At 38.2% G+C, this 14,895-nt stretch overlaps 1 protein-coding gene across 16 annotated transcripts in view; it reads right to left on the bottom strand.

Annotated features, from left to right (window-relative positions):
* MLLT10 (MLLT10 histone lysine methyltransferase DOT1L cofactor) overlaps positions 1–14,895 on the bottom strand; it is a 308,932-nt gene that overhangs the window by 177,187 nt on the left and 116,850 nt on the right. Inside the window, exon 1 of one of the 16 annotated variants that reach the window (XM_023548876.2) lies at positions 10,904–10,973. The exons of the other annotated variants lie outside the window; for them this stretch is intronic. Within the exon in view, the coding sequence (XP_023404644.1) occupies positions 10,904–10,958 (55 nt within the window). The 5' untranslated portion in view covers positions 10,959–10,973. Of the gene's footprint in view, positions 1–10,903; positions 10,974–14,895 lie in introns of those variants that run through there. 16 annotated transcript variants of the gene reach the window in all.

Here is a 14,895-nt window from a genome sequence, read left to right as displayed (position 1 = left end):
TCCATGGTGTTGGAAAAGTTGAGAAGGGATGGGGAGTGACCGCTAATGAATACAGAGTTTCTTTCTGATGTGATGAAAATGTTCTAAAATTAACTGTTGTGATGGTTGCACAACTCTGCATGCTAAAAACCACTGAATTTTATGCCTTAAATAGGTCAGTTTATGGTATATCAGTAAAGCTGTTATTTAAAGGTTCAACAAGAAGAAAACAAACAATCCTAGTTCTTAAAATAGGCAAAAGACTTGAACAGATACTTCACCAAAGAAGATACATGGGTGGCAAATAATACATGAAAAGATGTTCAAAATCATTAGTCACTGAGGAAATGCAAATTAAAACCACAGTGAGATGGCACTATACACCTATTAACCAAACTCAAACCTACTGCCATGGAGTTGATTTCGACTCATAACAACCCCATAGGGTTTCCAAGGCTGTAAATCTCTACAGGTGCAGACTGCCACATCTTTCTCCAGTGGAACTGCTGCGTTTCGAACTGCTGACCTTTCAGTTAGCAGTCAATTGCTTTACCCACTGAGCCACCAGGGCTCCTTATACACCTATTAGAATGGCTAAAACAAAAAAGACTGATCACACCAAGTGTTGAAGAAGATGTAGAACAAGTGGAACTCTCATATGCTGCTTGTAGGATCCAAAAATGTTACAATCACTTTAGAAAATAGTTTGGCAGGTTATTAAAAAACTAAACATACAGTCGGCACATTACCTACCCATTGCATTCCCAGGCATTACCCGGGAGAATTTAAAGCCTGTGGTTATAAAAGACATGTATTCAAATGTTAACAGTAGCTATATTTATGAAAATCAAAAATTTGAAACAATGCAATTGACAATCAACAGGTAAACAGATAAACTGTGTTATAACCAAACAAAGGAATACTAACCAAAACAAAAAACCAAACTCACTGCTATTTGGTCAATTCTGATCCATAGCGACCCTATAGGACAAAGCAGAACTGCCACTTATGATTTCCATGGGATAGCGGGTGGATTCGAACTGCTGACCTTCTGGTTAACAGCCATAGCTCTTAACCACTGCTCCACCAGGGCTCTAAAGGAATACTGTTGTTTTTGTCGTTAGGTGCCATCGAGTAGGTTCCAACTCACAGCGACCCTATGCACAACAGAACGAAACACTGCCTGGTCCTGCACCATCCTTACGATCACTGTTATACCTGAGAGCCCATTGCTGCAGCCACTATACGTCAATCCGTTTCATTGAGGGTCTTCCTCTTTTCTGCTGACCCTGTACTTTACCAAGCACGATGCCCTTCTCCAGGGACTGATCCCTCCTGACAACATATCCAAAGTATGTAAGACGTAGTCTCACCATCCTTGCTTCTAAGGAGCATTCTGGTTTACTAGAATACTAGTCAGCAATTATAAAAACAATGAACTATTGACACATGCAACAAAAAGGATGAATCTCAAAATATGTTTTCTGACCCCTCAACCAAAGATTAGACAGGTCCATAAAACCAAATACAACTAAAGAGGCACAAGAGCCCAGAAGCAAGGATTAGAAGTGAAGAGGGCACAGGAAAGCTGGTAATAGGGAACCAAGGTCCAGAAGGGAGTACGTTGACGTATCATAGGATTGTTAACCAATGTCATAAAACAATATGTGTATTAACTGTTTAATGAGAAACTAGTTTGTTCTGTAAACCTTCAACCTAAAGTACAATAAAAAATATATACATGTGTGTATATGTATATACATACATGCTTTCCGAATGCAATAAGCCAGACAAAAATAATATATGCTGCAAGATTTCATTTACATAAAACTTGAAAAAAAGCACATTCATCTATAGGGACAGAAAGCAGATCAATGGGTGCCTGAAACAGGGAGGGGGACTGCAAAGGGTGCTAAGGATAAAGCTCCAAAAGTTACGAGTAAAGTTTTTGGTGTGATTATTATGTTCATAATCTTGTGATGATAGTTTCATCTGTATACACATATGTAAAAACTTATCAAACTGTACAATTTATATATGTGCAGTTTACTGTATGTCAATCAAATTTCAATAAAGTTGTTTTAAATTTTTTAAAAGAGAACAGAACACAAATTTTAAAAATAACAGATTTCAAGCCAACCATATCTTTAATTATATTAAATGTTAATGGTTTATACACCCAAATTAAAGGGCAGAAATTGAGAAGGACAGAGTACATTTAATAAAACAAAAATCCTACTATATGCTGCCTATAAGAGACATTCTTAGGTAAATATGAAGACACAGATAGCCTGAAGGCAAACGGATGGAAAAAGATGTATTACGCAAAGATAATAAGGTGGAATGGTTATTTTGACATCAGATATATGTTACACGACAGAATAGCACCATGGAAAAAAGGGGACATTTCACTGCCACAAAGGGGACAATTCAACAGAAAGGCATGACAATTAGAAATGTGACCACACCAAATAAGACATAAAGCAAAAATTTACAGAATTGAAGGAAGAAATAACAGTGCTCCAACCAACACATCATTCTCAGCAACTTATTCATCATCTAGACAAAAGTCAGTAAAGTTATATAAGAGCTCAACAACGACATCAACCACTTTTGTTTTAGTTTGTTTCTGTCTCTAAGTCTAAGGTGTGTCTCTTGTAGGCAGCACATAGACAGATCTTGTTTTTTAAACCATTCTGCCACTCTCTGTCTCTTTATTGGTGCATTTAGTCCATTTACATTCAGCGTAATTATGGATAGGTATGAATTTAGTGCTATCGTTCTGATGTCTTTTTTGGGTGTTGTTGACAGTTTCTTTTTCCCACTTAATTTTATGTGCTGAGTAGATTATATATTGTCCTTTCCCCATATTTGTTGTTGTTGATTTGTTTTCTGCTGAGTCTCTATTTTTTTCTCGTATTTTATTTTGATGAGTAGGATAGTTTGTCTCTTTTGTGGTTACCTTATTATTTACCCCTATTTTTCTAAACTTAAAACTAAGTTTTATTTCTTTTTATCGCTTTATCTTCCTCTCCGTATGGAAGGTGTACGATTACATTTCTTAGGCCCGCTTTATTATTTTAATGTTGTCTTCTTTTATTTAATAACATCGCTGTTACCCTGTTTTGAGCTTTTTGTTTTTTGTTTTGTTTTGTTTTGTTTCCCCCTGTCTGGGTTGCCTTCTGGTTGCTCTGCCCAGTGTTCTAGTCTTGGGTTGATACCTGATATTATTGATTTTCTAAACAAAGAACTCCCTTTAATATTTGTTGTAGTTTTGGTTTGGTTTTTACAAATTCCCTCAACTTGCGTTTGTCTGGAAATGTCTTAATTTCACCTTCATATTTAAGAGACAGTTTTGATGGATATATGATTCCTGGTAGGCAATTTTTTTCCTGCAGTTCTTTAAATATGTCATCTCATTGCCTTCTTGCCTGCATGGTTTCTGCCGAGTAGTCTGAGCTTATTCTTATTGGATCTCCTTTGTAGGTGACTTTTCATTTATGCCTCGCTCTCTCATGAGTCTCTCTTTATCTTTGGTTTTGGCAAGTTTGATTATGTTTTGGTGACTTTCTTTTAAGATCTACATTATGTGGAGTTCGATGAGCATCCTGGATAGATATCTTCTCATCTTTCACAATATCAGGGAAGTTTTCTGCCAACAAATCTTCAACAATTCTCTCTGTATTTTCTGTTATCCTTCCCTGTTCTGGTACTCCGATCGCTCGTAGGTTATTTCTGTTGATAGAGTCCCATATGATTCTTAAGGTTTCTTCATTTTTTTTTAATTCTTTTACCTGATTTTTCTTCAAATATATTAGTGCCAAGTGATTTATCTTCGAGTTCAGGAATTCTAGCTTCTAGCTGCTCAATTCTGCTCCTCTAACTTTCTATTGAGTTGTCTAATTCTATAATTTTATTGTTTATCTTCTGAATTTCAGATTGCTGCCTGTCTATGGATTTTTCCAGCTTATTAAACTTTTCATTATGTTCCTGAATAATCTTTCTGATTTCTTCAGTTGCTTTATCTGTGTGTTCCTTGGCTTGTTCTGCGTATTGCCTCATTTCCTTCCTGATGTCTTGAAGAGTTCTGTATATTAAACTTTTGTATTCTGCATCTGGTAATTCCAGGAAGGCACTTTCATCTAGAAGATCCCTGGAACCTCTGTTTTGAGAGCCTGTTGAGGTGATCATGGTCTGTTTCTTTATGTGACTTGATATTGACTGTTGTCTCCATGCCATCTATAAGTTATTGTATTAGTTTATGGTTCCTTACTGTGTCGTAGCTGCTTGCTTTGTTTTGTTTTGGTATACCCCTATGGGTTGCTTGAGTGAGCTAGCATGATTATTTTCGCCTTTGGAGCTCTGATGTCCTGTCCCCAGATGCCTAGAGCTGTTATCAGGCATATCAGTCTAGGAGTCCATTCAGTTTTCTTGTATGAATTCAGCTCAGGTTTCCAGGTAGCTGATCATCAAGTGCGTGGTGCAGGCTCTGTCGTACAGTCTCAGAGGGGCAGGGGTGATTGGCGTATGTACCAGTATCTGATTGCAGCAGGGGGTCATGCTCTGAACAAGGCAGGGAGCTGAAAACCGTCCCCAAGGTGTCTCTGAGGAAAGCGTCTCCCTGTTCCCTAGAGCGTGCTGGTGGGTGGGTTCTGCAGACGGACCATGGGCACCCAAAGTTTTTGGTTGTAAGGACTGGGATGTACCAGTTATCTTTGGACCCCTGTCGTGGGTGGCTGGATGACCTGAATGGAGCAACCAGTCCGTAGGTCCCTATGTGGGCAGGTGAGGACCTTGTTTAATACGCAAAGCAATGGCAAATGTCAAACACCCACCTCTCCACCGCACAGCTGAAATGGTTGGAGTTTGCCAACAAGGGCCTATTCTCCCGAAATAGGCCCACATGGGTCTATGCAGAAGGGAAAGGTGCTCAAGGTCCATGGACGGTTTATACCTGGTCAGGAGCCGCTTCTGTCCTGAGCTCCCCTGGTTAATGGAGCTAGCAAATTATCTTTTCCCCCCCAGTTGCAAATTTTTTCCTTCCCCAAGGCCAGGAGGATGGCTCTAGATGCTCAACAGGGCATATCTCAGGCCCAGGGATTCAGCCGCGTAAGCTGGCTTGGGGGTGGGGGGGCGCAGTAAAATACACGCAAGTACTTAGCTTTTGTCGAGAGCGCCGTTCTCCTCAGGTTCCAGAGGTGTGAGCAGGCTGTGTGGCTGGCTCTTCTCCCTCAGGAAACTGTGGCCGAATGCTAGTACCAGCCTGTTGCCGCGGCTCCGGGAATGGTGCCTGGGGGCTCCCCGTGATTCAGGTCTGGTAACTTCTTTCCACTTCTGAACCGTCTCTTCCTTCCCCTGCCCCTCAGTTCGTTTTCTAAGCTTCCGCTGAAGCTCAGGGCTCCCAGCTTGTCACAAATATACTCGTTTCGCTTGTTTTTTCAGGTCTTTGTTGTAAAGAGGGCTCGTGAGAAGCATCGGTCTATTCCGACATCTTGGCTCCGCCCCCAATATCAACCCCTTTTATCTAACTGACATTTAAAGAACACTACATCCAACTGCAGAATACATACTACTTTTCAAATGCATATGTTGCATTCACCAAAACTAATGATAAGCTGGGCCCTAAAATAAGTCTCAATAAACTTAAGAAGATGAAAACCATCCACAGAGTATTCATTGACCACAATGGATTTAAGTTAGTAACCAATCACAAATAGACATCTGGGAAAACCTCACACATATAGATAATACTACACTTTTAAACAATTTATGGGTCAAAGGGTAAACCACAAAGACAATCAGAAAATACTTTGAACTGAATGACAACTAATATGCAAAAATTTTTGGGATGCTGCTAAAGCAGCGCTCAGAGCAAACTCACACCTTTATATTCTTTTACTAAAAAAGAATATCTAAATCAAAGGCCTAAGATTCCACCTTAAGAAGCTAGAGAAGAACAAAATGAACACAAAGTAAGTAGAATGAACGAAATCATGAAGAGGAAAAATCAACAAGACTGAAAACAGGGAGATATAAATTAACAAAGCCAGAATCTAATTCTTTGAACAGGTCAAAATGACAAACTTCTAGGTAGACTACTGAAGGGAGGCAAAAAAGGTTAGAACACAAATCACCAATACCAAGAATAAAAATGGGGTTATCGCCACCATGGACAACTTTATTCCAACAAATTCAACAACTAGATGAAATGGTCAAATTTCTTGAAAAACAGAGCTCACCAAAATTGAAACAGAAGATAATATGAGTAGTTCTACATCTAGTTTTCAAGAGATAAATCTGTTATCAAACACCTTCCCAAAAAGGGTTCACACTAACACCAGAGGGTTTCACTAGTAAATTCTATCCAACATTCAGGTGTAAAAATAACACCAATTTTACACAGTTTTCACTTTAAAGAACCAGCATACATCAACCTCATATGTAAGGGAAAGAGGCCTCGGATAAGTAAAGCATTACTGAAAAAGAAGAACAAAGTAGGATGCCTCACTCTACCTGATTTTAGAAACTATTATACTGCCACAGTACTCAAAACAGCCTGGTACTGGTATAACAGATACATAGACCAATGGAACAGAATTGAGAATCCAGATATAAATCCATCCACCTATAGGCAGCTGATATTTGACAAAGGCCCAAAGTCAGTTAAATGGGGAAAAGTCAGTATCTTTAACAAATGGTGCTGACATAACTGGATATCCATCTGCAAAAAAATGAAACAAGACCCATACCTCACTCCATGCACAAAAACTAACTCAAAATGGATCAAAGACCTAAATATAAAATCTAAAACGATAAAGATCATGGAAGAAAAATTGGGACAATGCTAGGAGCCCTAATACATGACATAAACAGTATACAAAACATTACTAACAATGCAGAAGAGAAACCAGGTACTTGGGAGCTCCTAAAAATTGAACATCTATGCTCATCCAAAGACTTCACCAAAACAGTAAAAAGATTACCTACAGACTGGGAAAAAGTTTTTAGCTATGACATTTCCGATCAGCGCCTGATCTCTAAAATCTACATGATACTGCAAAAACTCAACTGCAAAAAGACAAATAACCCAATTAAAAACTGGGCAAAGGATACAAACAGACACTTCACTGAAGAAGACATTCAGGTAGCTAACAGATACAGGAGGAAATGCTCACCATTAGCCATTATAGAAATGCAAATCCAAACTACAATGAGATTCCATCTCACTTCACCAAGGCTGGCATTAACCCAAGAAACACAAAATAATAAATGCTGGAGAGGTTGTGGAGAGACTGGAACACTTATACACTGCTGGTGGGAACATCAAATGGTACAACCACTTTGGAAATCGATTTGGAGCTTCCTTAAAAAACTGGAAGGAGAACTACCATCTGATCCTGCAATCCCACTCCTTGGAATATATCCTAGAGAAATAAGAGCTTTTACATGAACAGATAGATACACACCCACGCTCACTGCAGCACAATGGAAGCAACCAAGGTGCCCATCAACAGATGAATGAATAAATTATGGTATATTCACACAATGGAATATTATGCATCAATAAAGAACCATGATGAATCTATGAAACATTTCATTACATGGAGGAGTCTGGAAGGCATTATGCTGAGTGAAATCAGCTGCAAAAGGACAAATATTGTATAAGACCACTACTATTATAAGAACTCGAGAAATAGTTTAAACAGAGAAGGAAATATTCTTTAATGGTTACAAGGTGGGGAGGGGGGAGAGAGGGAGGGAGAAGCGTTTTCACTAATTAGATAGTAGATAAGAACTATTTTAGGGAAAGACAACACACAATACAGCAGAGGTCAGCACAACTGGACTAAACCAAAAGCAAAGAAGGTTCCTGAATAAACTGAATGCTCCGAAGGGAAGTGTAGCATGGGCAGGGGTTTGGGGACTATGGTTTCAGGGGACATCTAAGTCAACTGGCATAATAAAATCTATTAAGAAAACATTCTGCATCCCACTTTGGAGAGTGGCATCTGAGGTCTTAACCACTAGGAAGCAGCCATCTAAGAGGCATCAGTTGGTCTCAACCCACCTGGAGCAAAGGAGAATGAAGAACACCAAAGACACAAGCTAATTATGAGTCCAAGAGGCAGAAACGGCCACATAAACCAAAGACAACGTCAGCCTGAAACCAGAAGAACTAGATGGTGCCCGGCTACAACTGATGACTGTCCTGACAGGGAACACAACAAAGAACCCCTATGGGAGAAGAGCAGTGGGATGCAGACCCCAAATCCTCATAAAAAGACCAGATTTAAAGGTCTAAGACTACAATAACCCTGGATGTCATGGTCCCCAGACATTCTGTTAGCCCAAGACAGGAACCATTCTCAATGCCAGCTCTTCAGACAGGGATCGGATTGGACTATGGGATAGACAATGATACTGGTGAAGAATGAACTTTCTGGATCAAGTAGACACATGAGTCTATGTTGGCATCTCCTATCTGAAGGGGAGATGAGAGGGTAAAGGGGTCAGAAGCTGGCTGAATGGACAAGGGAGAGTGGAGGGAAGGAGTGTGCTGTCTCAGTGCGGGAGAGCAATTAGGAGTATATAGCAAGGTATTTATAAATTTTTTATAAGAGTCTGACTTGATTTGTAAACTTTCACTTTAAGCACAATAAAAATTTAAAAAATGAACCAGCATAACCTTCACACCAAATCCTGGCTAAGACATTACAATTTTTTTTAATAGACTACTAAAATACATGACAACAATAAGGTATATGTCAGAAATAGACAAATAAATTAAAAATATCCCAAGAGTTTCATATGTTTCAGAAAGATGATAAAAGGACATATTAACATTAAACTCTGTTAAGCTAACAGAGGGGGCAAAATGGATTGATAAGAAAGTAAACCAAGAGATAACAAGAATGAAGAGAAAAAAAGATGTAGAACAGGAAGGAAAAACAGACAGCGATCAAAATACAGAGACAGACAGACATATACATATGCTAAATGTCAATGGCATAAATACTTCAATTAAAAGACAAAAACTGTCAGCCTGGGTAAAAAATAACTATTTGATGTAACAGTCAAAACTAAAACAAGACAATACACAAAGTCTAAAACTAAAAGAAAAAAAAAGATATACCATTTGAAAACAAGAATCAAAATAAAACTGGAGTAGCTGTGTTAGTATCAGTCAAAAGTAGACTCTGCAACAAAAAGTAGTACCAGAGAAAAAGGGTTAACTCCATAATGATAAACTATTCAATAGGAAGACATACAATAATTCTAAATGTGCATGTACCTAATAACATATCAAAACATACAAAGCAGAAAATGATAACTATACAATCACAGTGTGAAATTTTAACATAGGTTTCTCAGTGACACAATAAGCAATCAACAAATTAGCAAGGACGCAAAAGATTTTAACAATGCAATTATCAAATTTTACCTGAAAGAAGAACATCACATTCAACGGCTATTGCTTTTTTTCCAAGCACATATAAAGCTTTTTTTTAGAAACTGGCCATATTTTAGCCCCTAAACCACAATGACATTAACCTAGTAGTCAATAATTTAAAGATAAAAACCTCCAAATATCTGAAAATTAAAAAATAAAGTTCTAAATTACCAAAGTGTCAAAGTAGAAGTTACCAATAATAACAAAAAAGGCTCATGACCTCTGAGGGTAGGAAAAGATTTCTTTAAAAGTTTTGAAAACATTATGCATAAAGTAAAATACTTGGAATGCCTTAAAATTTGAAACTTCTGTGCTCATCAAAATACATCATTGAGTGGAATGATAAACCGCAGCAAAAGACAAAAAGGCTTACTTCCAGAGTATACAAAGAATATTTACAAATCAATTAAAAAAAAAAATCCAGTAAGAAGTGTCCTTCAAAAGAGAGGATAGCCAAATGGTTAATAAGTGTAAGAAAGGGGATTAAAACTCATTAATATTCAGGGAAAAGCAAAGTAAAACCAAAATGAGCTCTCCCAACAAACCAATCAAAATGCCCAAAATTAAAAAGACTGAAAATATCAAGTGTTGGGAAGGATGCCGAGCAATGGAAAATCTCTTCCATTACTGGTATGGATATAAAATTGTACAACAACTTTGGAAAACAGTCTGGTATTATCTACTTAAGTTGATGATACACATTCCCTATGACCCAGCAATGCTACTCTTTAGTACATAAGCAACACAAGTGTGTGCACACGGGAAGAGACCTGCACAATAATGTCCACAACATTATTGTTTGTAAAATCAAAACCTAAGAACAATTTAAATGTCCATCAAGAGGAGAACTGAAAATTTGTAATATTTTTATAAAATGGAATTTACATATCACAAGTGACTCTTTTGCAAATACTACTGAATGAAAAAATCCAGACATGAAAGAATAATTAGTGTATTATTTCATCTATACAAAAAATATGAAACAGATCAAAAAGCCAAAATATTCTTTCAGGGATGTATGCATAGATGATAAATCTACACCCAATCCTTACTTATCAACACGACTATGTTCCAAAGACCAGGACACTATGTGAAAATCGGCATTATGCAAAAATGGATCACAAAGCGGAGGATGACCACATCATTATATAACTTCCGAACTGCATCGTTACATAGCTGCCAAATTACATCATTACATAACTGCCAAACCACTGAGAATCATGGCCTAGCCAAGTTGATACATAACCTTAACCATCACAGTTAGCGTTACTCTCTTCTTGCACTCTGGCATTTGTTACTATTAGACATTGTTAATGTGCAGAACAGAGAGTAGACTGTTTACTATTGCATAAATGTAAAATTACAGATAACAAGATAGTAGATAAGTAAGGTGTTAAGTATATAAACAAAAGTAGGGAAGTGATCACAATAAAAGGAGTTTTTTTTTTTTTTTTAAGTCAGCATAGTGGTTACCTTTGCAGTGAAAAGATAGGAGACGTGTGTATTGACGCGTCTTATTTCTTGACATCAGTACTGGTTACGTTAACATATTCTGACTTTTTCATCTGTGTCCTAAAATTGTATAATTTTTCAAATTTAAGAAATGTTTCATTCTTGGCCCAGATGCGTTCACTATGGGATTTGCACACATACAGGTTTCTTATACACAAAAGTGGGTGTATTATGACATTTAGGTTTCTGCCTCATCAAAATGGCCAAAATGCAAGTCACTGGTAATTTTAATAAAAACTTATTTCAGTGGAGTGAAGTAGAAGAAAGTGTCATTGAAACATAGTCAAGAAACAATGGAAGAAAAATGTAAGGCCTGGAATAGAAGACATAAAAGTATAATTATTGATATGTCTTCACTGGCATGAGCATGTACTGCATAAGTGCCTATTTCCCAGTCACTGTTCTAGGTACGGAAACCCTGGTGGCATAGTGGTTAAGTGCTACAGCTGCTAACCAAAAGGTCAGCAGTTTGAATCCGCCAGGAGCTCCTTGGAAACTCTATGGTGCAGTTCTACTCTGTCCTATAGTGTCGCTATGAGTCAGAATCGACTCCACGGCAGTGGGTTTGGTTTTCTGGGTTTGGTTCTAGGGGCTGAGAACAGAGCAACAAACAAATCAAATTCCTTGTTCTCTAATGGAAATGTAGGGAGGACAAGACAATGAACAAACACAGAAACATAAGGTACTTATTAGAGTGCCATGAAAAAAATAAAGCATGATAAAAATGGAAGTACTACAGATGGGATAGGATAAAGCTGCTAATGGTACAGACTGGTCCGGAAAGGCCCCTCTAGTAAGGTACTATTTCAGAAGAGACTTGAAGGATGTGAGCCATGGGAATATTTAGAAGAATTTGTGTTAGGAAAATGGAATACTAAGTCTTAAGGCTCTAATGCTGAAGAATGTTTGTCACACTCAAGGAATAGCAGAGGCTAAAGCAAATTGTACTGAAAGGTGGAAAACGTTAAAAGATTAATTAAGTGTTAGCAGGAGGGAAGTTCACATAGATTTGTAGACAAGTGGAAAGATGGAGATACCACTGACTCAAATGGGCAGGGTAAGGATAGCGAGATGAGAAAGTGGAGTTCAGTTGTCCATGTTCAATTCAAGGTACCAATCAAAGTGATGCTGCATATACAACTGGATATAAATGAGTCTGGAATTCTGCAGAGAGCAGATATATATTCGGGATACATCAATATATACCATAAATTTATTTAAAACCATGATACTGAATAAACTCATCCTGAAAAGAAGTGTTCAAAGCCTAAGCTCTCCATGTAGTTAATTAGAAAACTTTCCTCAAAGCCACCAAAGAACATGAATAAGTGGAGAAATACCCCATGGTCACTAATTATTGTTAGTGCCATTGAGTTGGCTCCAATTCATTGCAACCTTATGTGTAACAACAGAACACTGCCTGGTCCTGCACAATCTTCATGATCTTTGGTATGCACGGGTCCATTGTCGTGGCTATTGTATCAATTCATCTCACTGAGGGTTTCCCTCATTTTCGGTGACCCTATACTTTACCGAACATGATGTCCTTTTCTTGAGTTTGATCTTTCCTGATGACATGTCTTAAGTAAGAAAGTTGAAGTCTTGACATCCTCGCTTCTAAAGAACATTCTGGTTGTATTTATTCTAAGGCTAATTTGTTCATTCTTCTGGCAGTCCACGATATATTCAACATTCCTCACCAACACCAGAGTTCAAATGTGTCAATTCTTTTTCTGACTTCCTTTTTCATTATTCAACTTTCCCGTGCATATGAGGCAATTGAAAAGACCTTGGCTGCTTGGGTCAGGCACCCCTTAGTCATCAAAGTGACATTTTTGCCCAATGCGCTACCACCCATCATTTGATTTCTTTACTGCTGCTTCCATGGACCTTGGTTGATCCACAGTTGATCCAAGTAAAACAAAGTCATTGACAACTTCAATTTCTTCACTATTTATCATGATATTGTTTATCAGTTCTATTGTGGGCATTTTCATTTTCTTCACATTCAGGGGGAGTCCACAAAGAAGGCTATAGTCTTCAACCTTCATCAGTAAGTGCTTCAAGTCATCTTCATTTTTGGCAGGTAAAGTTGTATCATCTACACACCACAGGTTGTTAATGAGTCTGCTTCCAATCCTGATGCCATATTCTTCTTCATCTGGCTTCTCAGATTATTGTTCAGCATACAGACTGAATAAGAAAATTTAAAGGCTACAATCCTGACAAATGTCTTTTCCAATTTTGAACCACACAGCATCCCCTCGTTCTGTTCAAACGACTGCTTCTTGATGCAGGTATAGGTCATAGATAGGATGGCTCAATATTGTCAAAAACAAAAAGTCAATTATCCCCAAATTGGTCCATGGATTTAATGCAATTCCAATTTTAACAGGGTTTCCACAGAGTAAGATCGATTGTTAGTTGTTTTTGTTTTTTTAACTAACGCTTTCATAGCACTCACCTATGTAAGTAAGGAGCCTGGTGGCACAATGGTTAAGCACTTGGCTGCTGACCAAAAGATTGGTGGTTTGAACCCTCAGCAGGTACACAGAAGAAGAGACCCGGCAATCTGCTCCCATAAAGATTACAGCCTAGATCTGGGGTCTTAAAAGACTGTGAGCGGCCATCTAGGATACTCTACTGGTCTCATCCCTTTCGGAGCTAAGAATGAAGAAAACTAAAGATACAAGGGCAAGATTAGTCCAAAAGACTAATGGACCATATCTACCACGGCCTCCACCAGACTGAGTCAAGTACAAATAGATGCTGTCTGGCTACCACCAATGACTGCTCTGCTAGGGATCACGACGGAGGGTCCTGGACAGAGCTGGAGAAAAATGTAGAACAAAATTCTAACTCACAAAGAAAAACCAGACTTGCTGGCCTGATAGAGACTGGAGAAACCCTGGAAGTATGGCCCCCGGACACCCTTTCAGCTCAGTAATGAAATCACTCCTGAGGTTCACCCTTCAGTCAAAGATTGGACAAGCCCATAAAATGAGACTAGAGGGGCACACCAGCCCAGGGGCAGGGACTAGTAGGCAGGAGGGAATAGGAAAGCTGGTAATATGGAACCCAAGGTTGAAAAGGGAGAGTGTTGACATGTCATGGGATTGTTAACCAATGTCATAAAACAATATATGTAGTAACTGTTTAATGAGAAACTAGTTTGTCCTATAAGCCTTCATCTAAAGTACAATTTTTAAGAAATGAAAGGAAAAAAACAAAAAGATTACAGCCTAGGAAATCCTATAGTGCAGTTCTGTTCCATCAAATAGGGTCACTGTGAGTCTGATTCAATTCAACAGTACACAACAACAGGCCTTCGCCCACATACTTTACAAATATTAACTCACTTAACTTACAAAATACCTAATGTGGTCCTGGAACAGAGGAAGAAGATGACCCAGGAATCAGCGAAGGAAATGGACAGCAGGTTTAATTGCCTCCATAAAGTACTACCTCCATTACTGAGACCAGAAGAAATAGATGGAGCTCGGCTAGCATTACTGAACTTTTTGATCAAGGACCCAACAGATGGATCCTGATCAAAAGGAGGAAAAGCATGGAACAGAACTTCAAATTCATACAGAAACCAGACTTACCGGATTCATTGAGACTAGAGGATTCCCCAAATCTAATGCCTGAAAATAGTCTTTAAACTATGAACCAAAACTATCCCATGAAGTCATCATTAAACAACAGTTTTGCCCAATTAATAATGTTCACCTTGAGCATTGCACTCTTATAAAAAGAATTATCTATATGCGTTTCAATGATAAGAGTTAATCCAAAGCATAGATGAGAACTTTAAGGGGCAGAGAGCATAAATTAACAGTGATGAAATGATATGAGTTGAGATGGTGAGAAGTGACACAATGTGAAGTATGTAACCAAAATCACTGAACTGTTCATGTAGAAATATGAATGGATGCATGTTTGGTTGTGTA

This window comes from Loxodonta africana, chromosome 4 (assembly GCF_030014295.1).
Source record: "Loxodonta africana isolate mLoxAfr1 chromosome 4, mLoxAfr1.hap2, whole genome shotgun sequence".
Lineage (NCBI taxonomy): Eukaryota > Metazoa > Chordata > Mammalia > Proboscidea > Elephantidae > Loxodonta > Loxodonta africana.
The sequence above is the reverse complement of the archived record's forward strand: the minus strand, read 5'-3'. Positions and strand labels throughout refer to the sequence as shown.